This window comes from Ooceraea biroi, chromosome 3 (assembly GCF_003672135.1).
Source record: "Ooceraea biroi isolate clonal line C1 chromosome 3, Obir_v5.4, whole genome shotgun sequence".
Lineage (NCBI taxonomy): Eukaryota > Metazoa > Arthropoda > Insecta > Hymenoptera > Formicidae > Ooceraea > Ooceraea biroi.
This window is the reverse complement of record NC_039508.1, coordinates 14,039,023-14,063,437: the sequence shown is the minus strand read 5'-3', so window position 1 is coordinate 14,063,437 and position 24,415 is coordinate 14,039,023. Positions and strand designations below refer to the sequence as shown.

Below are 24,415 nucleotides of genomic sequence, written 5' to 3'. Positions count from 1 at the left end.
GCTGTGCCTTTTTCAGCATAAAATAGAAAATTTCATCTATCATCATTAATCCGATCAAAAACCCATGAAAATTGCATGCCGATCAAGAACCGTGGAAAATACGATGTTTTTATGTGTTACTAAAAACGTTATATCACTATTAAAAATAAAACAGATACAATTAACGAGAGATATAGACAAGAACTTGTTTTAAAGTACAAGAAGACTGCGTTGCATTTCGCATGAATAATTTTTAGAAATATCCACGTGTGTGTCGCAAGTAAATTTGTACGAATCCAGACTATAAATTATTTAAACTGCACAGCTCTGTTAATTCTCCGTGTGGTAGAAAAGATTCAAACGCGAATGAAGATATGGTTCGCCTCATTCCGACAGTAGGATCCAGCAATTGCACACGTCTCCAAGCATGCATAATGAACGATACTCTGCGATCGCGTGTACTAAACGTCTCTTTGACATTGTATCCGCACACCGTGTCTGTTCATCCGCCCAGACTCATATCTTATCCGCATTACGTTATCAAGGTAAACGAGATAAATTTACAGCCTACTTGCGTAGTCATTAAACGAGCGTAATATACGAGCGATCACATGCATGCACGTGCTTTTATGTCTCTTGATTTCAGGCAAGGTTTATAAGGATACTAACTAAGAACGTAGAAGTGACACCGTTAACTAATAAATTAATAATACACGAATACAGCTGTTTACATAAAAATATTATTTTGCGTATAATAATCCAATGAAATATAATATACAGGGTGTCCCGGGTTTTAACCGACAAACTGCGGGAGCATATTCTACTAGTGGAAATAAGAAAAAATTCTTATATCGAGTTTGCTTAGAAATGCTTTATTACAAAGTTATAAACCAATATTGAAAAGAAATATGAGATAAGTAACAACGGATTTTTTCACAAAAATAAAAATTATCTACGCAATGATTTAGTGACGCATTTCAAAATGTTGTCCTTGCACATCGATACAAGCTAGACATCGACGTAGTACAGAATTTGTTACGGTACGACATTCCTGAAAATTTTGTTGCATCTCAGTAACTGAATTAGTAATTCGTTGCTTTAAATCTATCTGGTACTCTCCTGTTAGGAAATCTACGTTGATACTCTCGTACGGCAGCTCGTGCATTTCCGTCACAGAATCCGTACACGAAATGAATATCGGTGTATTCCTCATTTGAAAACACTTTTGGCATTCTGATAGTAATTGCTAGTTGACACGACGATTGAAATCTAACAGCTACTGTTGTGAAAGTAACAATCATACTGAATCGTTTCAACATAGTGAACATGAATACATGTGAATACACGTAACATAAACATCTTCGACCTTCCAAATTCTACACTATGTTCCGTTGTTACTTATCTGATATTTCTTTTCAATATTGGTTTATAACTTTGTAATAAAGCATTTCTAAGCAAACTCGATATAAGAATTTTTTCTTATTTCCACTAGTAGAATATGCTCCCGCAGTTTGTCGGTTAAAACCCGGGACACCCTGTATATGTATAAATTTGCACATGCACAGCATTTCTCTCCTATTAGTTATTATTATCAACGATATATAGAACGCGATGTCGCAAGATCAAGTGATGCTGCTTACCGAGGAATAGGAACGAAGGCATTTCTCTCAGTCCGGTTTGTCTACGAAGTATCGTTACTAATATCCCTGATAGACATGCATGACGAAATGAATCTCGGATTATTAGATATGCAACGTTTATATTCGCGAACTCGCGAGAATTCTCGCGACAGGGACAGATCGTTCCAAGATAAATATCAGAGAGTATCTTTACGATCTTCTTCGTATCTCGTGGGGAAGCCGGTAATACTAATGCCAAAAATATCGCTAGCCGCTAGCGTGATGCTCAGGACAGAGCAAGAAAGCTCGTATTTCGGTCTAGGTATGATACACACGAGGGAAACGTGCCGGTGCTGTTTCATAGAGAAAGGGAGAAAGAGAAAGAACACGTGCACGCCATATGTTACCATTATGTCGCTTAATTTTTTCGTACGTGCCAAACCTTGAAACCGTCGGATGCACAATACGTGTGCACGATGCGTGTCTGATCGATCAAATCGCAAGCGAGTTTCGAGAAGCGTGGCGTGGCATCCCGCGATCAGACCGCTCCAGCTTCTTCGCTTTCGTATCGCTGTATTAATAACTCACGCTTTGGCAGCTTGCCTATCGCTTCCTTTCATTCATGTTCCTGTTACCCCTCGTGGCTAGTAAGGGTAAAAATAAACTCGGAATATCACGATCCTGTTCACGAGGTATCATTGGAATTCCGTAAGTCTTTCTTCCTATGAAAAGAGATGCGTTTCGATTACACGGCATTACATTCAGAAGAAGGCGGAAATAAAAATGGAAAAATATTATTCTGAGAGACTTAATCTGGAACTTGGTAGAAAGGACGTATACTTAAAGTTGATTGAAATGAAAAGAAAGAGAGAAGAAAAAATTTAATAAATAGTATCTTGAAAAAAATTAAAAAGAAAAAAATAGTTTATAATATCTTCATTGATACAATTATAACAAATTTAATACGTCTATGCAAATAAACTCTAAAAAATAATTTGTAACATTGCAATCATTGCATTACATGTCAGAATGGATACAAATTAAAATGAAATGCAATCATTGCATTACATGTCAGAATGGATACAAATTAAAATTAAATGGACTACAATTGTGTTTCTGCGTCAGTTTCGTTATTCTCTTTCGATTTGAAAGGAACCCTTCGGAGCGACTGCCGTCAAGGATAACAACTGGAATATGCAAACGCACGAGACAATTTTTACAACAGACGTATATACGTTTGTTTTAGAAAATCGCTCTTTCGTAATCCATAAGACCTGCATTCCCGGTTTTCACGCAACGTACTTTCTCTTTCTCTTACAGCGGTGATTACGCATTTCGTAAGTAATTTAACCTTTAACAATCTAGTGACAGCCGCTACGAGTATTATCATAATCTCTCATACATATATATAATATTTTTACACAAATGTCGAAATAAATAGATTGAGTATCTGCAACAGAAAAAAAGATATCTAACAAAAATCTGATAAAGTAAAACTGACTCAATCACGATACGATAACAAATGTATCAAATGAAATGATTAATCATTTCACTAGACCGTAACGTAATGTGAAATGTTCCTTTATGCGCGCAACAATTTTTAATTAGGTGTATAATTAATTTTGAGATTATTTTTAAAATGTGTCACTTTCACGTACGTTTATTTTGAATTTAGCCTTCATCGCAGAGAGAGGACACAAAATCTTTCGTTACAAAATATTCGAGGATCGAGCGGGTGAGCGGGTTTCTATAGCGTGCCACTAGATGCTAATCACCTCGTACTAGCCGATCAGGTCGAGACGATATAATCACCTTCGTAAGCTGGATAAACCGTAATTAAACCGCAATTTCAACATCGACTATTGTGCACGAAAAACGGACGTATTACGTAAGGTGGGCTGTTGAAATTTTTCTCGCGGTACATATGCGACCGCACGTCCATGCGGATCACGTGTCGGAGCATTGTAAGGTTGCTTTGTAACGCGATTACGACGATTGCGAGGCATCGTCAATCTCACGTTTGAATCGTGGAATCCAGCCGGTGTCAACATTTCTCCCGGGAAGAAAGGGAGCCCGCAGTCTTTTGGCGAAGGAAACCAGTCGCGTGAATTCTCCATGACTAAATCTGAATCTCCATTTCGGAGTCTCGCGAGATCTGCGATCCTCCGACGCGATTAACGCGTGCCAGAGACCGGAGAACATCTATTTATTGCCGTCGCGCACTCCCCAAGGATGCGAACGGTTTCTCGGTTCAAGTGCATCCGACGAATGAATGCAACGTCGCGGATCACGCGGGAATTTAGATGACACGGAAACGAGTGACGAGATAACGACGAACCGAGGAATGCCTGGTTGCTGTGCGTATTTACATATCGCGCATTTATTGCACCGGGACGATTGCAACTAATATCGCGTTTCTTCCACTGCGAACGATGGTGGCGAAACCGATCTCATTGAATGTCTCGGTTCCCTCGCTCTCTCCGTTTCCTTCTCTTTATAATGAACTTCTCTAGTGATTATCGGATTCTGCCACGGTGCGTGCGCTACGCGTATAACGGCAGTCGTGTGCAATGCACTGACAAGTAATTGCACAGCGTATACAGTTTTCTTTCTTTTCTCTCGTTTCCTCGGTATAATTCGTAAGATAATATCGTACTGTCTAGTCATATAGCGTTATTTTCCTCTTTTTCCTCTGCACCTGCAGAGGCAATTTCGTAACACGATGAAATGAGTTTCTAGTACTAGATGAAATATTAGTTCGCTATTTCTAATTATCAATCTCAAGAAGGTAAACATCGTAAACATTAATTCCGCGAGTGATACACACTACACGGTTATCTCCTGTCATAAAAATTACACTTATATGAAGCTAGTGCTACCCGAAATCTGTTTTTCTCGCAGACAAAGCAATTCCTTCGCGCGCAACCGACGTCGATCGCCCGAATCCGCGCTCGTTCGATCGCCGATGCTATCTTTGCCGGTCATTACGTCCGAAACGTACGTAGAGATTTATTCCCTCGCACTCCAATTGAGTTCTCAGTGAGACTATGATCGCGATATAAAACACGCACGATATCGAGGAGGCCTCATGCACGCACTCGCACATACTCGCGATTCGTCGTCGGTCGCGTGGCCCGCGAGAGACAGCTTTAGCATCGCAGCAGCCTCCTCTCTTTCTCCCAAGGGAAGAGGGCATCGCCCTGACCGTGACCTAGCCACGGCACTCCACGGACAAGCAGCCGTACACGTATGCGCACATACACGAGCGATCCTACGCCATGTACATACACACACACATACACTGCAGCATCACGCGCGCAGACGGCCAGTTTGTACGCTCGGGCACACGTGCGTACCTTCTCGCACGTACAGGGTGTCCCATCGCTCCAGCACATCTGGATTGCTACCGTTGGAAACGCGATAAAACGGTTTTTATCTTGGGTGACTTCTCCCAGACGTATCATGGTTTTCATGATTTTTCGCGATAAATTTTCATGCGTTTTTATTGAAGAGATGTTTGATTTATGATAAAAAGAGAAAAATTTGAAACTACAATTCCTGCTATCACGAGTTTAATCTTTCTCGGACAGGCACTCCAGGATTATATTGTTAGTGTTAGATACCATTTTGTTCATTGAACACGTGAAATTATCGAACTTGAGATATTTCATCTCTCACGTTTTTGTATTAATCGTAAAGCTCATTAGCCTCGAAGTCATAACTCAAGTGCATCACTTTTAGTTTTCGCATTTTCCCACTTTTGGATTCAGCTCGAGAGTAACGAGTCAGGCGGCAGACGGAGACGCCAATGGAATATTAGAACATTTTTACGAGACGATCGGGAGATGTACGGTCCAGAGATGCTGGATACCCAGTACAGGCGCATAGGTACACGTTCTCCCGCGTCGTATTTCTACACACGGATGCGCGCACACACGTGCGCGCGGTCACGATCACGCGATCGGGCCGAGAAGCGTGTCTATGCGTGCGTACCGATCGTATGTACGGGCCCGCATACGCGTCTGGACCGACAGCGAAACCGGCCACCTTCTATGCCACGCGAGCTGCCCTCGCATTCGCGGCGCATTCGCTGTTCTCCTTTGCGATATTTCGTCGTGGGTTTGCCACGAGACGTCTCGGCTAGCTGCGACGCTTACATAAGCGCGTTATAAATCCCGGCCACCTTCCCCTTTTCGTCCTAATGGTGCATTAAGAGTACCCGATACCCCCTGCATCTGACCGTCTCGCCTCATGACATCAGAAGCGAGGAAATACACGCGGATAATTCTCGCAGCTTGCCCGTCCGCGCAAATGACTTTCTCGGCGAGTTGCCGTTTCCGCTTCGGTAAACTGACTTGCGAGATACACCATGGCAGTTCCGCGCTACGGCTCGGATTTATAAATGTAAAAATTATTTTCCTCGCGCACATGTGGAGATCTTTCTCCAAGTCTCGAATTGTTTCGGCACGGTAATACCGTCCGCTTTGATCACATTAATGTGATCTCTCATGAATATTAGGTAGATATCTTATTATTTATGGGAGGGGACGTAGCATGTTTAATTTATGGCAGGATCTCGATATTGAGGATCTTTAATAGCAAGCACTTAATAAAAAGTGAGGTGGACGCGGTACCATAATGCGGACGCGAACGACGTTGACCATCCATAGATGAATTGAAGGTTTTACTAAAGCGGCACCGCGAGTTGGCATTTATGGTTTATGATGAGCGGAATGCCCGATGACCGTAAAACATCCTGACACAGTTTAATAAAAGACCGAAGCTGACCAACTGCGCTCGGTCGCAATAAAGCAATCGTTTTATGTACCATAAAACGTTACGACAGCTCTCGTTGCGCGAAGCGTCGCGTCCAAAAAGAATAATAAAGTATATACGAAGCGTCGCGACGCTTTTTTCACGATAAGCACGTGTCACGAGCACGGCTGCTCGCAAACGGCACGTTCGAAACGACGCCCTTGATACGGAGATCTCCATATGAAAATATTTATTCACGTATCGTATTAACGTTTGTGGTATCAATGCCTCTTTGCGGAATTGTATACATTATATCACAGCTGAGTATATCCCGCCGCGATTATGCAACAATGATCGTCTGTGGTCGAAACGATGCATGCAACTTTCGTGGAAATTTTTTCAGGCCAGTTTGCAACGGGTCGATTGCAAGAGAGCGCGATTCCAGCTGGTAATAATTTGCTGAATGATGCAACGGTGAAACGCTTAATTAAAATAATCTAATCGCGGCATGAACGATACCGCGATGAAGACAGGACGATGCATCTACAGTTGGCAGATTCTCGCAGACAAAAGAGTCCGCGATTCGGAGGAGCGTCGCCGAAAAAGAAAGAACACATGTCCGCGCTAAGGATGCAGGCGCTCGTAACATCCGAAAAATACGAGATTATTTTGGCGAACGGGTGGATTTACCATACTATTCGGATGGGGTTTTTGGGCGCGCTTGCGCGCACGAAATAGCGGCCGCGATATTTTCAGAACATGTGCGACTGCAGCTGCAACTCCACAGACGTATCCGCCGTGCTGCGCTGCATCGGGATGCACCACGATGCATTGTGCATTGTGCTCCTGATAAGATATGCTTGAAGGGATCGATTTCGAGCCAATCGGCTGATCGATCGTTGCTATCTCATCTGTATCGTATGGGGTGTTTGACACGAAGGGGGGAGGATACCGCGTCATGCGTCGAATGTGTTCATCGTGCGTGGCTGATGAAGAATTATAAGAGGAGCTTTGCGCAGTTCAGCGAGCGGAGATAATCGAGCGCAGTTTATTGCGGTCTAGATAAACTAAATAAAAGCGCTGGATATAACAGACTGTTGCACACGCGCGCGCAAGGCAGCAACGACAGAAATACCCAGCCTTGACTTGTTCGCGATCCCCGTATCGATTTCCTTCCCCGAAGACTACATTCCGCGCCGCGTTCGCTCCAGAACTGCTTTGAGAGGTTGTTTGCTCTGCGAGGGCAATCTGCGGCGAGGGAGAAGCGTCGGTTGGTCGTGTTGCTTGTGGTATCCGCGATACACGTCTGCACGCACCGGTACGCACGAGCGCGCGTCCGCACGCGCGCGGGCGCGTCATTGAAATGATCGCGATGCCACGTGTGTCATAAGTGTCACGAGGATTCTATCGAGTGGCGTGCGATGCAATCGGACGTCTCGAAGCCTACGACCTCAGCACGACGTGTTCTGTCGTGGCGAATAAACGATCGTTGTATCTGCGAAATACATCTCGACGTGTCGCAGTGACATATCGGCAAGGTCTAGAAAAATGTTATTGAAATCGCTATAAAAGTTTGGAGAACGCTCCTTTGCTATTCACGATTCAAGGTTGAAGATGTCAGTTTTCTTTTTCTCGAGTAACATGTAACAGACATATACGCATGTGGTACTTTTGATGTTACATTTGATGGTACATTTTGTGGTACTTTTGATATTTTAGTTAGAGTCAAGAAAGACACAGCAAAAGTAATTTTTAAATATGTTTTAAGTATTTGGGCATTACGAATTAATTTCGTGTTAAATATTTGTCTAATAATATGTTTAATATTGTCTAATATAAATCTGTAGAAAGGAAATAGTGTTCATTATGGACTGGAGCGTTTTCGGTCATGACACACGTGAAACGGATGTGACGAGTGAACGTAAACCGATTATGCGTAAATAAAATAATATTTATGCGCGAAACGATAAACATTGTCGAGAATCCAAGGCGAGCATCTGTACTGTAAAGATGTAAATCTAGCTAGGATAGAACTATAAGGAATTATTTACACTGCTTTGTTACTAACTGAAGAAATAGGTATAAATTAATTACGATGTTTCCTAGTCGACGAGTGTTACAAAATTACAAGTATTACAAAAATTGAATTAACGATAAAATATTTATCTTTTGCAGGAGCAAGACATAGGATGGGCCGAGCCGTGCAGAGAAGTGTCGTTCAATATTAAAGAGGAGGAGTATCTCGAAAAAGCGAGGGAAGCAGGAAAACGCAAAGGATGCCTGCTTCGCAAGCCGCCGCAACCGAGCGGCGAAACGAGAGAACGGTTAGTAGATATATTTTTCAAACGAAAATGCAAGATGAGATAAATACATAATTAATAGAAATATAAATCAAATATATACATACAATATTCCTCAAATTTCATAATTCCTTAAAATTAAGAGGAAATTCTGTAGTAGTTCCCAAATTTTGTGGAAATGTATTTTAATACAATGATAATAAGTGTAGCAAAGAAAGCACATCAAGAATAATCATTCAATGTTTTTGCAGCTGACGCACGAACCACCGAAACTAAAAACAACTTTAAAAACGCCCCCTAAGCAAGCAACGAATCCTTTACAATTCGTCAAAGTCGGGCCATGTTCGCTGTATCGAACAGCACAGGAGCAGCTGCAGAAGGTCCAAGAAGTGAAGAAAATCAAACAAGAAGTCCGCGATGATCCCGAAGATTGGCAATCGGTAAGATTTCAGGGATATTTATATTTTAATAAAAGAAGAAAATATTTCGATTACACTTTACCAAATTCATAAATTTATTTGAGCTTAAAAATGTCTTTTGCCTAATATGTCATGTCATATATCGTCGTTGTCCTGCTTGCAGAATTTGGACAACTGGAAGAGCAGCCGAAGGAAGCGACAGGAGCATATAATCGAGCGAGTAGTAGAGGTGAAGAAACTCGAATTAGAGGAGCATGATCGTCAACGTCGTCGAAATAAAACATTTTCGGAGATGATGGAGGAACGCGGTAACAGAGGTCGGAAGTTAAGCATCAGTTTGGCTATGTACAATGACGAGGATGCAAACGATCTCAGTGATCTTGGGATCGGTACTAGCAGTGGCAAGAGTTCAATCAGCGGCGATACGCATGATGACACGCATAGTGTTCTGGTAAATATTTCTTTACACATTACACAATGTTTCATATAATTTTTATAGAAAACGTCAAATTACCGATTTTATTAAGAGAATTAACGTTTACGTTTAAATTGTAAAAAATTTTACAATTGCGGAAAAGAATTTACAATGTTACTAATATCTTTACAAATGATCATTATTCGAACAAAACATTGTCAAATTTTAGAGTGACCGTGACAGCGAGATCGAGAAGAGCCATTCAGATGTGGACAACGTCACTGATTCAGCTACATCTGCGTTGACGACCGACACTACGCTAACAACAACGGCGACGACCATATCAACAATAGCAACAAACGCGTCAGCGATAACAGCGTCGACGACAACGACGGCGACAACGATGATGACGGAAACAACGGCAGCTATAACGAATGTAATCGCGACTGTAACGACGACTGCGACTGCGACATCGACGACGTCCACCGCGGTGAGGAAAGCGTTCGGTAGTGGTTTTCACGGCAATCATAATCACAATCAAGAATACGATTCCACAACTACCGCGACGACGAGTTCACCCGAACCAGAAGAGTATACGTACGAAGGCGCCATTCGCGGATACGTTTCGAGGGTGTCGCAAAATATACCGAGGAGATCTTTGACCGGGCTCGAGTCCAAGCTGGAGGCAGCAAAATCGTCGGTAAACGGTTCGAAGACGAATCTGAATGACGACAGCAAGTCCCCGTTGTCAGTGGTGAAGGTAGATATACTGAAGAGGCGCGAGGTGTTCGAGAAGGCGTCGTCACAGAAGAGTAACGACAGCAAGACGAACAACAGGCTGTCCGGCGACTTCACCGGCACGAAATCAATCAAGGAGAGGCTTTCGAGTCTCGAGAGGCAGAAATATGAGATAGAGAATGGTGACAAGGCCGCCAATAAAACGCTTAACCGATTGTCCGGCGATATGAGCTCGATCCGGGAGAGACTCACTCACTTGGAAAAGCAAGCTTCGGAGCGAGAGAGCAAGAGTTCCGTTCACCGCAAGCTCAGCACGGAGGATCTGGAGACGGTGAGACCTCTCAGGGAGAGACTATCCACCCTGGAGAAGTACAGCAGCAGCGACGAGTCCTCGGTGCCGACCACGACAAACGAGTCGCACTCGCACAACGGCGAGCTCACCGCTAGGACAATCAAGGATCGCCTCAGCGCTCTGGACGTTGTCAGGAGCAAGGATGCAACGGAGAAACAGAGAGGAGCGCACGTCAGCAAACATCCGCTCTGTTTCCGCGATCCGGAAAGCAGGATCGACACATCGACGCCCAGTGAGAGGAGTTCGTCGCCCGATTCGGAGTACCGTGTGCCGCGGGCTGTCTTCCACAGAAGCCTCGACTCCCTGGACGCCGACGCGTCCAGTGGGCCCGATACCTTCGAGCGTGTGCAGAGCCTCGAGGAACTCGATTACGGGCGACGGTATCCCGCCTCGTCGTCGTCCGCGGAACTTCTCAACGATACAGACCGCGAGGACTCGGGTATTCACACCGCGGATGTGAGCTGTTCGGTCAGCCAAGCGGACGAGCCGATCGACGAGGAGATCGTGCAGCATACTGGTGCGATCGGCACTATCTTGGAACGACAAGAAACCGCCATCGAAGAGAGAATCAAGACGATGCCTGTCCTCCAAGAGGACGCGTTGGCACCGAGCACGACGACGAGCGAAGTGCCAAACGACACCACGACGACTACTCACTCAGAGTTCGCCAGTCACCGGGAGGCAGTAGCGGTGAATAAGGTAAGTGGATTTTCTTCTACGCGATATCGAGTGATGCAATGTTAGAATATGTCTGAAATTTCAAATAGGGTGAGCACCAAAGTTCCATATTCCGCGAGAAGTGATTTTGTGCTGTGACATTTTTCGTTTTAGATTTTTTCAAGATATCGTACATAGTCGTAACTTGTATTATAGCAGTAATTAGACTGAATTTCTAAAAATTATCGAATAACTCATAAAGGAAGTTTTACAACTCCGCTATTGACTGACACATCTCTTTTACTACACCTCATACATGTGAAAAAAATTAAGCATTATCAGGCATTATTTCTACCACGCAACCCTCTATGCTAGTCTAATTCTCTTTTTTTCTACATGCGTTTCTTTCTTTCTTACGGCTATGGGTCTTGGACAACTACAAATTGGATTATAACTCTCTGATTCTGTAGGGTACTGCTGAGACTCCTGGGGAACTATCGACTAACAAATCACAGCCGCAGGCGCACGTAGAAACCACTACTAATTCTAATACACTTCGTTCGCATATTTCCGTGCCTCGCGCGATTATCCACCCGAGTTCTAAGGTATCTGCGCGAGAAATAACTCCTGAAAGCCTCTCGAAATCGCGAACATTCGGCAAAAACGTGATCGAACTCAAGACAGATTCCGAACCGAGTGCCAACGAGTCCATTGTATCAGCCAGTCTGAAACTCTCGATCGAACAAGCGAGACCTAAATTCGGCCAAGCGAAGCGACAAAATCTATCTAAGGAACACTCCTCTAATCTGTCGTCTCTGCCGTCTTCGGACAGCCCTACCGCGGAAATTCATCAGTTATCATTTTCTGCCATTAGAGCGACAACGGTGCCGACTAGCTCTCTTTCTCTCGAAGCCACTTCGGGGTCTAAACTCGCGTCTTCCCGAAACGCATCTAAGATTCCCACTCCTCTCCCGCGAAAAACCATCAAATCCTCATCGACGAGCTCCGATTCTATCTCGAACTCGTCCACTCTATCTGCTGCCACTCTCAAAGCCTCACCTTTAAAGATGCATAGCGCGAGCAACAAATTCTCAACGAGCCAAATTTCCTGTTCAATTCCGAGAACGAGCGAAACAGCCTTTTCCGCTTGCGCGACCATCGAATCCTCCTCGCCCGTAACTCCGCAAGTGAATTCAGCGGAACAATTCGTATTCCCCTCTACCTCATCGAGACTCTCGTCAGCAAGCGCACGAGAAAGCCACGAGGAAGCGCTACCTGCGGAACGACGTCGCACCGTGGTGGAGGTGTGTGAGAAGGTGGTGGTACCTCAGGGCAAGACTCCCACGATGCCGCCAGTGACGCCGTTCATCACGGTGAACCGCGTCAATGCGGCCAAGCAGAGCTCCGTGACCGAGATTAGAAATGATCAGCGAATTAGCAACGTCTCGAAAAAGTCCTAAAAATGCGAAAGGATCGCCTTGATCCGAATAATAAAAATAATAAAAACTTTCTTCCCCCTTATGTTCAGCCACTAGACAAGCTCTGCTAGAATTTGTACATAGGATACGTTTCGGGCTACGCGAACTCGACGTGAGAAGCGTTCAACGTGCGTGTTTTGGGAGGTGGCTTCCAGAATCTGTCATCGCTTCGATCTAACCGCGTTCTGTCTGTCAGCTGATGAGCCGAACGATAAAACGTACTTTCTATGTCAGCTATCGCTGTGAGCGGTTGTACAGCTTCTGCTTTAACGTTTACATTTTTATAACAGTCATCTAGAGTCGAGAGTTCCGCTCTCAGTTCTTCAGGAATCGAAGAATTCTTCGAAGAGATTATTTTAAGGTGGCTAGTACGAGTCATTGTACGAGTCATTTCTATGTTATTGCGCAACGAGTACGGGATTACGTAAACTCGGGCTACGTCAATTGCTAATCGTGTAAATAGGCGCAACGCGGGTGTGACAGAAGATAATTGCTGTGTACAATTAGATCGAATTACACGGAACTATATCGTACCTAAGCCGCTATAACGTCATAACGACGTTGTAATAAAATTTGCTATTACGGTGATCAAAGTTTACATAACAGCAGGTGCCTAAATATCGTCGAATGTACCGAATGTATGCCGTTTAAAAAGGATAGCCGGCTTCGGTAACGTCTCTCAAGTAGCTTTAATCGTAGTGCAATTTACTTTATCTTTTCACGATCGTAGTTTCTATGGAAGGAGACAAACAAACGACTAAACTAAGATAAAGTTAATTGCCGAAATCAAGTGCAAGAGAGGCTAAGCCATTGTGATAACGTTCAATCGCTCCTCATCTTAATTGCCGAATGCGATCATGTATATTAAGTCGAGTACATCGATTAAAACGAAAATCTATATCAGCGATATCGTGAAGCATTCTCCAAGCAAACTGCTTGGATATATAAGACTTGCCTCATTTGTAATGGTCTATAGCGAATCTAGAAGTACTCGTCAATGCTTGACACACGATTATGACTAATTGTCATGAATTGTAACGATCGACGGAGAAGGAACGAACAACGATGAAATATAAGATACACTAATCAGTGAAAATTGTTATGATTTTCTTACACATCTAATTACTGGCTGTATATTTCTAAAATCGTTAATATTCAGTAATGATTTTTATTATATCTCTTAGATGTTATTAATTGAAATTTAGTATTATCCCGTAAATCTAGTTTATAAAGAGAAGTGATTCCTGAATATCTCGCTTATATTCCTTGATAAATTTCTGAACGGTTTTTTTGTTACATTATCATTGAAATCGATTCTTTGTATTTTATATAGAATAGATTAATCAAGAAATATGCCTAAAAGGCTTAAATCAATCAACTAAACTTTGCATATAGCACATTACAGGCATAGTAATGAAATTCATCAGAAGATCAAATTAACAGACAACTTGTCAATACGAAGCTTGACGCAGTTAATCCCGAGGTTAATAGAATAGATAACTATACACTTTAGTGATAATCACGTACAGAATATGATAGATATATCGTTTTCGCGACGCGCGGAGGTAAAGGTCAGTCGCAGTGGCATTTTATTACTAATAAAGAGCTCGTGCCAACCGTGATAAAAGCAGAATAAGCCATATCGCTGTCAACGATATTTCCATCAACGACCGTTCGTTTGTCGGCTCGCGAGCCGCGATCGCTTTATTTCTACATGTCTCGTCCTCGATCGCACCGAAGAGGTAAGACGTCATGTATTTTTGATTGCATCGAGCAAGCAATGATATGCCTAAAGTTGTGTGTCAGTCGCGTGAAGGTTGCTATGTCAATGAACGGCTTTTTTCAGTACACCCAAGAACGCGTATGGCAATTTACGAGACACGCATGGCTGTGTAATAGTTCGCCGGAGTCAGGGCCTATCTTCGAAGTACGTGAAAGTATACGTACGTAAAGTATTTCGGAGTCTACCAAAAAATCTTATCTGATTCTTTAGAAAATCTTATCTGATCCTCAGTAATAATTATCATTAAAACAAACAAAAGAAAGATAACTCTGAGGAAAAGAGAAGAGTTATCTACATCGATTTCATTTCGCTTGTCTTCATTATCATTTACCAGACGCTGGCACACGTCTACTGACTCGCTCCTAAACGTAAGGTAGGCCCTGGTCGAATTGCTTCCTTATCGATCTCGGATTAAATGGTCATATTTAGTTGATAAATTCCGTATCATAGCGTGGCACTACATTTCATTAGAGAATTCGAGTCACAGAGTCGACAGAGCGGTGACTAGATATCTCTCTCTTATCTCTCCCGACCACCGAAAGACTTTTATCACGTCTTGTGCTAGCACCGCCTTTAACCGCACTCTGATAACACCTGAGATCACGGTGAATTAATGGCTCCGGGATTTTCGAGGCGTGTGCACGATCTGCTTGCTACTTGAGAAAGTGAACGTAGTTCCCGTGTGCTCGTCCCTGCATGCGATTCACGAGTAATGACTCGTAAGGTAAGAGGCACTACCGAACGAGCGTGTTAGTGAAGTGCGATTCTTAATTTGGCCGTGTAGTGAAATGAAACGTTTGACGAGTCCCGTGATTGTTGCTTTGATCGATTGTAATCCTTATTCGACAGGCCGAAAACGCTTACTCGTGTCTCTGTTTCAGTACTGACGTACTGAAAAGGAATGTCGAGTAGACCGTGATAGCTTAGTGTGATGTCATCTATATACAGAATTGTAATAACACATTTTTTTTAGAGAGAGAATTAGGGTCATAAAATCCGGAGAAACAGAACTAGAAAAAGAGTGAGAGAATAACATTCCTTTCGAATATATCAGTTTGCAACTGATGTATGTAATAACGCCTAATTAGTCTCGTTGCTTTCGACATAATTTTCCTAAAACGAATTATATTTTTCTTATTTGCTTTAATTTGGACGCACATGCTTTTTCTCTTATTTCGAACATTCAAAGTTGAATTTTTCGCACTTATCTGCTGCTTCGAAATTTCATTGGCAAAAATTTTATTCTTTTCAATCGCTTATAATCTTAGAATATTGGGGTGCCTCATGATTTCTATTACAAGAAAGATATTACAATGCATGCAAAATATATTGCCTTGGCAATGGACAGGCTTTTTTCCAACGATATTTTGACAATCTACATATCACCGTCTTCTTCAGTTTAACACATTAATTTGTAGTATTTACACTCAAATACTCTGCAAAATGATTTTCTCACACTTTCACCATTTGATACTATGTAAAAATTTTGCAACGATACACATTTAATAATCATGTGCAAAAATATTTTCTTTCTTCAATCTTTGAAAGATCTGGAATAAAAAATTGCATGATAAATGGTTGCATACAGAAAATATAAGACTATCTATAATATGTAAACCGTTGTTATCCAGATCATTATTCAAAATCAGCGTTTCTCGGATCCATGTTTGTATCGATGGCTAATATCACAGCTCATATATCTTCCTTATAGAGATATGTCAATCACGAAGAAAAGCACACATAATTACAGAGATTCGCGAGATTCGTTGGACGTGCAACATTACGCAACGTACATCGGCCTGGTAAAATGCCCTCGTATATTCTCACGGCAAGAATTGCACATCCAGTGCGCGAGACGTTTTCCCAACATTTTTCATGCAATTTCTACTCTGGGAACAGATTGCGGCAATGATATTATGACGTCAGAACATACGCACACGATTATGTCATTTAATGACGAATTATTTTATCCGCGAATTATTATTAATAATTCGCGAATACACTATACGAGTACACGCTGAAAAATCTTCGAAAATTTTATAATAAAATGAAAATGATTCAGTACAATATAAAATAATTATTAGTTAAATAATAAGACTTGTTACTTTCATTATTCCTATTTTTATATATTTTATTTAATTTTGTTTTAATATTAGTATTATAAAAAATGTATTTTTGAACATTTCTTTAATATATTTATATTAATCATATCAAACTATCAATATCGCAATATTACATTTATGAATTTAAGTTTCGTGTCACTTCAGATATCAAGAAACATGCTTGTTAAGTATTAACGAGCACGCAGGTTTTGATAGACAATTTATCTTTCAATCAAAATCGCTTGCCTGCGATCTTGATGGATTTGAGAAACGCTGCTCTAAACGATCTGTCGATTTGCATAGAATGTAACGTTGCAAAATTTGTGTGGCACACGGTGCGAGACTAGCATTTTACGCGTGATTCCCGACTATACCACGACTCGTCTCTTCAGGAACGGATCGTTATCGAGAAAGCGGACCAGGAGGAGGTAACTGCCGCTGTTGCTACTGCTGCGGCCTGCCCAGCGGCTTCAGCAGTCGAGCACGAGCAGCGCGAAACGACGGAGACTTCAACGAGCGGAATGCCCGCCACCATCACGACCACCACGAGGAAGTGCATCGTCGACAACAACGTGCATGATGCACCTACTGCAGTTGTCACGCCAACGGCTAATCATCCGCCGGAACGACCGGCGAACTTGAGTTTAGCCAAGCAAGAAGTGAATCTGCTCGACACATTGAACATCTCGAGTCCAGCCACGCCGATTTCTAAACAGGTAAATCGGCGGATTAATTCATTGAGCTATTTTTTGATAAGGAAAGAATCTAGTGAATAGAAGATAGAAGATATGTAAGATATAAATTTTGAACAACAAGGTGTGATTTTGTAATCCTTTTCAAAGCAAGATTGAAATTTGAAATAATTAATTACAGATTCTACCACTTACTCTATCCAACGACGAAGAGATAATTGCCGGTCAACCTTTCCTTTTGAGCCCACCAACAAGCGTAGAACCACCGAAAGAAAAACCACCGCCACCTCCGGTGGATGTTAGTGACGAAGAGAATCCTCCGCCAGAACCACTTAAAAGATTGAACTCCACTCGTAGACTCAAAAAAGAGTTGCGCACAAGACGTTCGGATTTCCTCGGCATCGAGGGGGTAAGTGCGAAGACAAAACTACTATTTCTATCCATTTTAATTATACAAGCGTAAAATATTTTTGTCCAATTTGTGCCCAACAAAATAATGAATTACGAGATTATAAATATAACGAATCCACTCTTAAAAAAGCCGTGTTAAATCAAATCGAAATCATGCCTCTTTTCCGCGATGCTGATTGGTTATCTCGATTCGCGTTGTGCGTTATGTTCAGTTTAAATTAACATCGCGCGGCTGTGTTCGCGTGGAGGTTAACAATTTGGTAGAGTGTGATAATTGTGCGTATAATAAATAATAGATATAAGATATTATTATTCGAAAACACTATTAATATTGAAAAATAACAATATAAATAGCACAGAACTCCTCGGAAAAGGGAAAAAATTTTAATGGCTAGAACTTTTTCATTTATTGTTTTAACGAATTTTAAATCATCGAGAACTCTAGGCAATATGCCAATTAACAATATAAATAGCACAGAACTCCTCGGCAAAGAAAAAAATTTTAATGGCTAGAACTTTTTCATTTATTGTTTTAACGAATTTTAAATCATCGAGAACTCTAGGCAATATGCCAAATAACAATATAAATAGCACAGAACTCCTCGGAAAAGAAAAAAATTTTAATGGCTAGAACTTTTTCATTTCTAAATCTAAAGGATTTTTAATCGTCGAGACCTCTTCGCAATATGCCAAATAACAATATAAATATAATTGAAAAATAAAATAGCGCGCGCCTGTGTTGTACTAGTATATTAAAAATTCGAAATAGATTTTTCTTGTATTCTGTGATTCCTGTTTTTCTGTGATTAAAGATTTTTCAATAGAATAAATAGCGTTTTAAGAGAGATATTTTATACTTTGTCAATAGCAGGTCAACGATGACGATCTTGAGTCTGAATTAACGTTGACGAAACCGCCCGACATGGCAGCAATTCTCGCTGAGGAGAGACGCATCGAGCAACTGCATCGTCGCTCCTACGACACGGATAGTAACTATGAGCAAGATTCAAGCCACGAAAGGGATTCTGGAGTGGAATTGGGTCACGTCGAGGACTGGGCAAAACAACCCGTCAGTCCTGATATGTCACAGCACAGCAGACAAAGTAGCGAGCCTTTCGGTGCCAGTGTGACCTCCTCCGAAGAAGATGAGATCACGAAGAAAGAACGGGAAATTATTGAAGTCCTTGAGAAAGAAGAACAATGGCGATATGGAGATAATCGCGAGTATAACAGGTATGAAAATATAATTTATTATCGTAGCACGAAGGAGTCTCTTGCTGTTCAAATATAAAAATGAAAGAATTATCCAAAACTAAAAAAGAGTAGTTTTCTTCCATAATCTTTATTAAATTTTGAACTTTAGGATTTATTTGTAAACGAATAAATTATTAAATATAATAATGATTTAACAGTGACCTAGGGGAAAAATTGGCGCATAAATTGCGCGAGCTGGAGGAAGAGAAAATGCAGCTAGAGAGGGAGGCAATATTGCGCTGCAATGAAGATGCATTTCGCAAGAGGGACGACAGTGCGTGCAAGCAAGAAGATACGCACGAGCAACAGCAACAGCAACCCGATGACACAGCAAAACAGCGGGAGACTCAGGCACGATCGACAGGGGAGGAAGCAAAGTACCTCGGAGACAAGCGAAAGGACGAGGAATACGAGATGCAGTCGGAACAGCTAAAAATGCAGAACGAGATCGAGCAGAAGGAACGAAGGGTCGCTGACGCGTGTCGCGAGGAGGAGATGCGCATACGGACGATGGAAAGTCAAATCCGCGAGCAAGAGGTAAGAGACGCACTCGGCTTTATTCTTTCCAAGCGACACTAACGAGAGCGAAAGCTGACGTTACAAGTAGATAGTGAATTTAGAGTATTCCCTATTATCTTCCAAGTATATTTTCTGTAACGTTTCTGTTAGTTCTTATTTCCTGAGCACAAATTTCCCCCTAACGAAGCACGCATTTTTAACCGATAGCTTGGAATTATCCTTGGGGCGAAATTATCTTTATTATTATCGTCTTCTTATGCGCTCTTATCGATACTTTTCTTTGAGTCATTGTATACATTGAGTCATTGTACATCGCGGAACAAGTCACGTTTGTTATTTCAACATCGCCCGAAGGATTCGGTCATTCAGTAGTATGGTGTAGATCAGTTATACAGCGTAGTGTAAATATTGATGGAGGGATCGTTGGTAATTATTCACAGAGCAAGGCATTGGTCGGTGCTGGGTTCAGCAGCAACGAAGATGAATTCCCTTCTGGGGTAAGGCGATAGTTGTCACCGTACTCATCACTTTTCAATCGCATGTTCGCATCAGAGTTCTATATAAATATTTTGTACTAGAATTCTGAATTCTGTTTTCTTACTACTGTCTCGTTATTTTTCTCAATTAATTTTTGGAGATTTTAACTAATCTCACGCTAACTTAATTTGATATAGATAATTTGGTTTCTTTTTATATTTAAAATAAAATATTTTGATATATAGTTAATCTATACATTAGAACATTTGAAAAAACTAGTTTAGCATTATATATATATAAAAAATGCTAAACTATTTTTTGTGTGTGCATTTTATATATTTTATATATAGATCTCTTATATATTTAAATATACGTATAGATAGATATGTGTGTGTGATAGATAGAAAATGTAATTATATCAAAATATCTATTGTTCCTTTAGGAAGTGCTACGAGTGGAAAGAGAACTTTTGCAATTGGAGCAAGAAGAATTGAAGAGACAACGCAGTAATCTGGCATATCGTGAGCAAAAGCAACTTAGATTGGCTGAACAACTACAGGAGCAATGGAAATCTTTGCAAGACGTTGCGCAGAACACAATTAAAAGCACGCAGCAATACAAACAATATCATGCGCCAACAATGAATTACCGTTCTTCGATGCCAAACTTGCAATTTCAAGATGCACCGAGAAGAAGACCGCCACCACCCCCGATTCCGCTCACTAAACCACGCATACTTGAACAGAGACAGAGAGATGTTACTATCAGGTGAGCATATCATAGAAATTTGAGCTTTACTTTGATTTTATATGTATATATGTATATATTAAATTCCTTTTTACTATGTTACATGGGAAAAATAACTATAAAATTAATTATAAGAATACTTGCTACAATAATTATATTCAAGTTAAAATTATTTTTCTCGTTTTTGTACAAAAATAATAAGATAGTGCCCGATACGGGAATAATACGATATGATATTACTGCCGAATATTTTTTCATACAATCGCAAATTACAGAAACAGCCGTATACCATCCGCGGATTCAATCCCTCAACAAGTAGACGCGTCAGTCCGAGAAAACGCGCCGACAGCGACGCTTGCGAGTCACACCGGACAACAAATGTCCAGGCAAACTTTGCAGGCATTAAGTGCAGTGCCACGACCACGAATCGTTCAAGGTGATCAATGGGTTCAGCGAAGGAAAAGCGACGTGCCAAGGGCCGCTCATGACGTAAACTATCAACACTGGCTTATTCAGGTGTGTGTCAGAATCATCTTCATAATGGAATAGATTGTAGTTTTATTCTACTCATACACTTTGTTCACAGGAGGCAGAACAAAGGAGAATTAATGAGAGGAATCAACGATCACCGGCTCGGAAACCTCAATCACACGTAACTGGCACCTCCGTGCCATACAACACTCCTATTCGGATAGATAGTAAACCACTACCTGATTCTATCATACAAACTCTAACCCAGAGGGTACAGAATAAAACGCAGGAGAAACCTCTGTCGACAAGGAGAAGGTAAAATTAATTTGCATTTGATTTACGAAGTATATATCGGTTTTACGAACTATACGAAAATTTATGCTCGTTTAATTGTAATTTATAATAAATTTATAGCAGCTAAATTTTGCTGATCAATTTCCATTAACGTAAATAAGAAATGTTAAGTATCCCGCAATGATAATTAATACTAAATAGAAACAACGGCACATTTATCGAACAATAAGAATATCATTTGAGAATACTTTGTAGAAAAATTTCTATCCTTTTCTTTCAGACCAGAACAAATTCATAGCCAAGAACACCTAACGGCTATGCAACATCAGTCACCGCAGTACACATTGCAGCCTCAGAAAACTCAACATGCTCCAATCGCAAATAGCAGCGGAAATCAAGAAAAGATGCTGAGCGTGAGTGGAAAGAAGAAGTGTTCCCATTGTGGGGAGGAATTAGGTAATCGAGTGAATTCTATAATCTCTTCCTAATATCACAAAAATTTAGTAATAATTAATATTCATTTACTATTTATACAATCTTATATACAGGTCGAGGTGCCGCAATGATAATCGAGAGCCTACGACTGTTTTATCATATGGAGTGTTTCAAATGTTGCGTATGCCACGTGCGCCTCGGCGATGGATTGATGGGAACGGATGTGCGCGTCCGAAATCATAAACTTCATTGCCATAACTGCTACTCGAGTGATGACGGTATATATTCAACTCTATTTATAGAGCGTTAAATACGCGATATACGCGAATAAATAAGCGAATATACAAAGTTAAATAAAACTTACGATTCATATTACAAGAAAGCAAATATAATTCGAGAGAATATCCTCACTTCATAATTCACATTAAATTTTCAGGTGTCAAGTTCAGTTGTGTGTAGAAGCCTGATTGACGGAATTACCCTGATTAACTCGATTATAACTCGCTTTTCGGCTATACCGTACGATTTTCGTAATCGATCGTTCAGTTATACTTGCCTAAAAGTATCGCACTCGCGACAGAACAGATAAATAAGTAGATGTATATATAAATATACTTTTCGCTAGATCAAACAGGAAGAAGAGTAATATCACTGTTTGCCGATTAGATATATATTATCTCCCGTGTCTTTATTTCGAGGTAACAAATTCATACGCATGTTTTCTATGCAACTGTTGCTACCGACTAACACGAATCATACGGATGTATATAAGATGTATTTATGTAATTAGCATAGAAATAAGAAATCTTGCAGTTGTTGAAACTATTCAACGTGAATGTAGCTGGCGTCGATTTAGCGACGCTGTATATTTTTGTAAAATATTTCTTGTGTGTTATTTATATCAGATATGTTTAACTTACGGTCGAGTAACAAGATGTACGCGGCCATTTTCTTAACTTGAAGTCTTCGAATCTTACGTTGAAAGTTCGAATAACGCGAAATCGAATCTCCCTTGAGATGATCGAGTTCTAGCGATTTTGACTTTGCGCAATGGTCGATTAGTCGAACAGTGGCAGATCTATCGACGCGCCAATGGAATGTAAACTTTGAAATTCTGAGGTATCATCGACGTATCGGCACGAATTTGTAATCTCCTCTTTATCAAATTCAAATTTCACATTTAAGTATGTTGTCAAATTATTTAACTACGTGATTAAATATTAATTATTGCGTGAAATAAGCTTATGATAATTGTAATTTTCTTTATATACATGTATTTATTTTTGGTATTTCAGTGCTTCTTACATCAAAATAATTGACAAATAAATAAATATTTATTACACATTGATAAAGAAAACTTTTTGAACAAAATTTTGTGGTATTAAAGCTCCAGGCTGCTGAAAATATAGATCCCCTACTGTTCACGAATTAAAATGCAGATGATCGTATAGAATTATACACGATGGCATATCGACTTGATATAATTGTGCGTTTAAAAAAGGCAAGACAGCAGCTGCTTTCTCTCAATCGCTTCCTGACCGCATCTATAATCGCGTCGAGGACGCGCTACGTTGTTTTATATTGTAATATATACATCTTGCGTTATTAACGACATATGTAATTTTATATTATTGAAGAAAATAAATGAAGCAAATGAAATTGTATATTTCTTCACAGGACACTCGCATCTACCGAGGATATATGTTTTATCTATCGATTTTTCCTACAATTTACTCAATTTACGCAATTAATTAATCAGATATATTGTACCAAATCATAATAATTATACGCAACATTAAATATATTATAACAAATATTCCCGCTTATTTACAATTTTTCAGACTGATATAAAACCTACTTATAAATAAAACATACTTGGTAATAATCGTGTATCTCGCTACATTCTGACGAGGCAATAACGGTGGTTAACAGGAGACAAGGATTTCTGGATGGAGTTCTGGATGGAGTCGATGGAGGCACACAGAAGTGGAACAGAAGCGATACTGCAATACCAACATAACAGCAAGTGTACACGATATTAAATGCTTTACAATGAAAATTCAACACTTTTCCACGCCGCCACGATAACATATTATTCCGCGAAAGATTCACTTTTCGACGAAAATAATCGAGCAACACGGAGCGATGCGAATCTATCCGATCCGCGAACCGTTGCGACCATTTTGTAACTATAGCAAAATTTGAATTCCATAGATTGCGATATTGAGTTTCTCGAAGTATCGAACTATCGAAACTTCGATATAATGGCCGCGATATTACATATCTGTACAATACATTTATATGTTATGTAGTTGTACCTTCTGCACTTAATATGATCATATCATTTTTGGGAGAAAAGAGAACAAAAAGATAAACAATCAGCAAAAGACACAATCAGAATAAAGAAATTTACTATTTATTAGTAGAGTAATATAATTCGGAATAATTGTAGTTTAATAAATGTTAGAAGTAATCGGAAGAAGAAATTATTACAAAAATATATATATATATATGTACC

General features: G+C 40.5%; 1 protein-coding gene across 3 annotated transcripts in view; it reads left to right on the top strand.

Annotated features, from left to right (window-relative positions):
- LOC105278682 overlaps positions 1–23,708 on the top strand; it is a 49,723-nt gene extending 26,015 nt beyond the window's left edge. Inside the window, exons 2-16 of one of the 3 annotated variants that reach the window (XM_011337939.3) lie at positions 8,529–8,677; positions 8,905–9,093; positions 9,236–9,523; positions 9,717–11,276; positions 16,990–17,313; positions 17,471–17,698; positions 18,572–18,933; positions 19,113–19,491; positions 19,914–19,970; positions 20,393–20,718; positions 20,973–21,213; positions 21,284–21,483; positions 21,743–21,918; positions 22,011–22,175; positions 22,334–23,708. In XM_011337939.3, coding sequence (XP_011336241.1) covers positions 8,630–8,677; positions 8,905–9,093; positions 9,236–9,523; positions 9,717–11,276; positions 16,990–17,313; positions 17,471–17,698; positions 18,572–18,933; positions 19,113–19,491; positions 19,914–19,970; positions 20,393–20,718; positions 20,973–21,213; positions 21,284–21,483; positions 21,743–21,918; positions 22,011–22,175; positions 22,334–22,356 — 4,566 coding nt within the window. In that variant the 5' untranslated portion in view covers positions 8,529–8,629 and the 3' untranslated portion in view covers positions 22,357–23,708. Of the gene's footprint in view, positions 1–8,528; positions 8,678–8,904; positions 9,094–9,235; positions 9,524–9,716; positions 11,277–16,989; positions 17,314–17,470; positions 17,699–18,568; positions 18,934–19,112; positions 19,492–19,913; positions 19,971–20,392; positions 20,719–20,972; positions 21,214–21,283; positions 21,484–21,742; positions 21,919–22,010; positions 22,176–22,333 lie in introns of all 3 variants that reach the window. The other 2 variants (XM_011337938.3, XM_011337940.3) reach the window with 2 other exon arrangements.
- Positions 23,709–24,415: the final 707 nt, after the last annotated feature.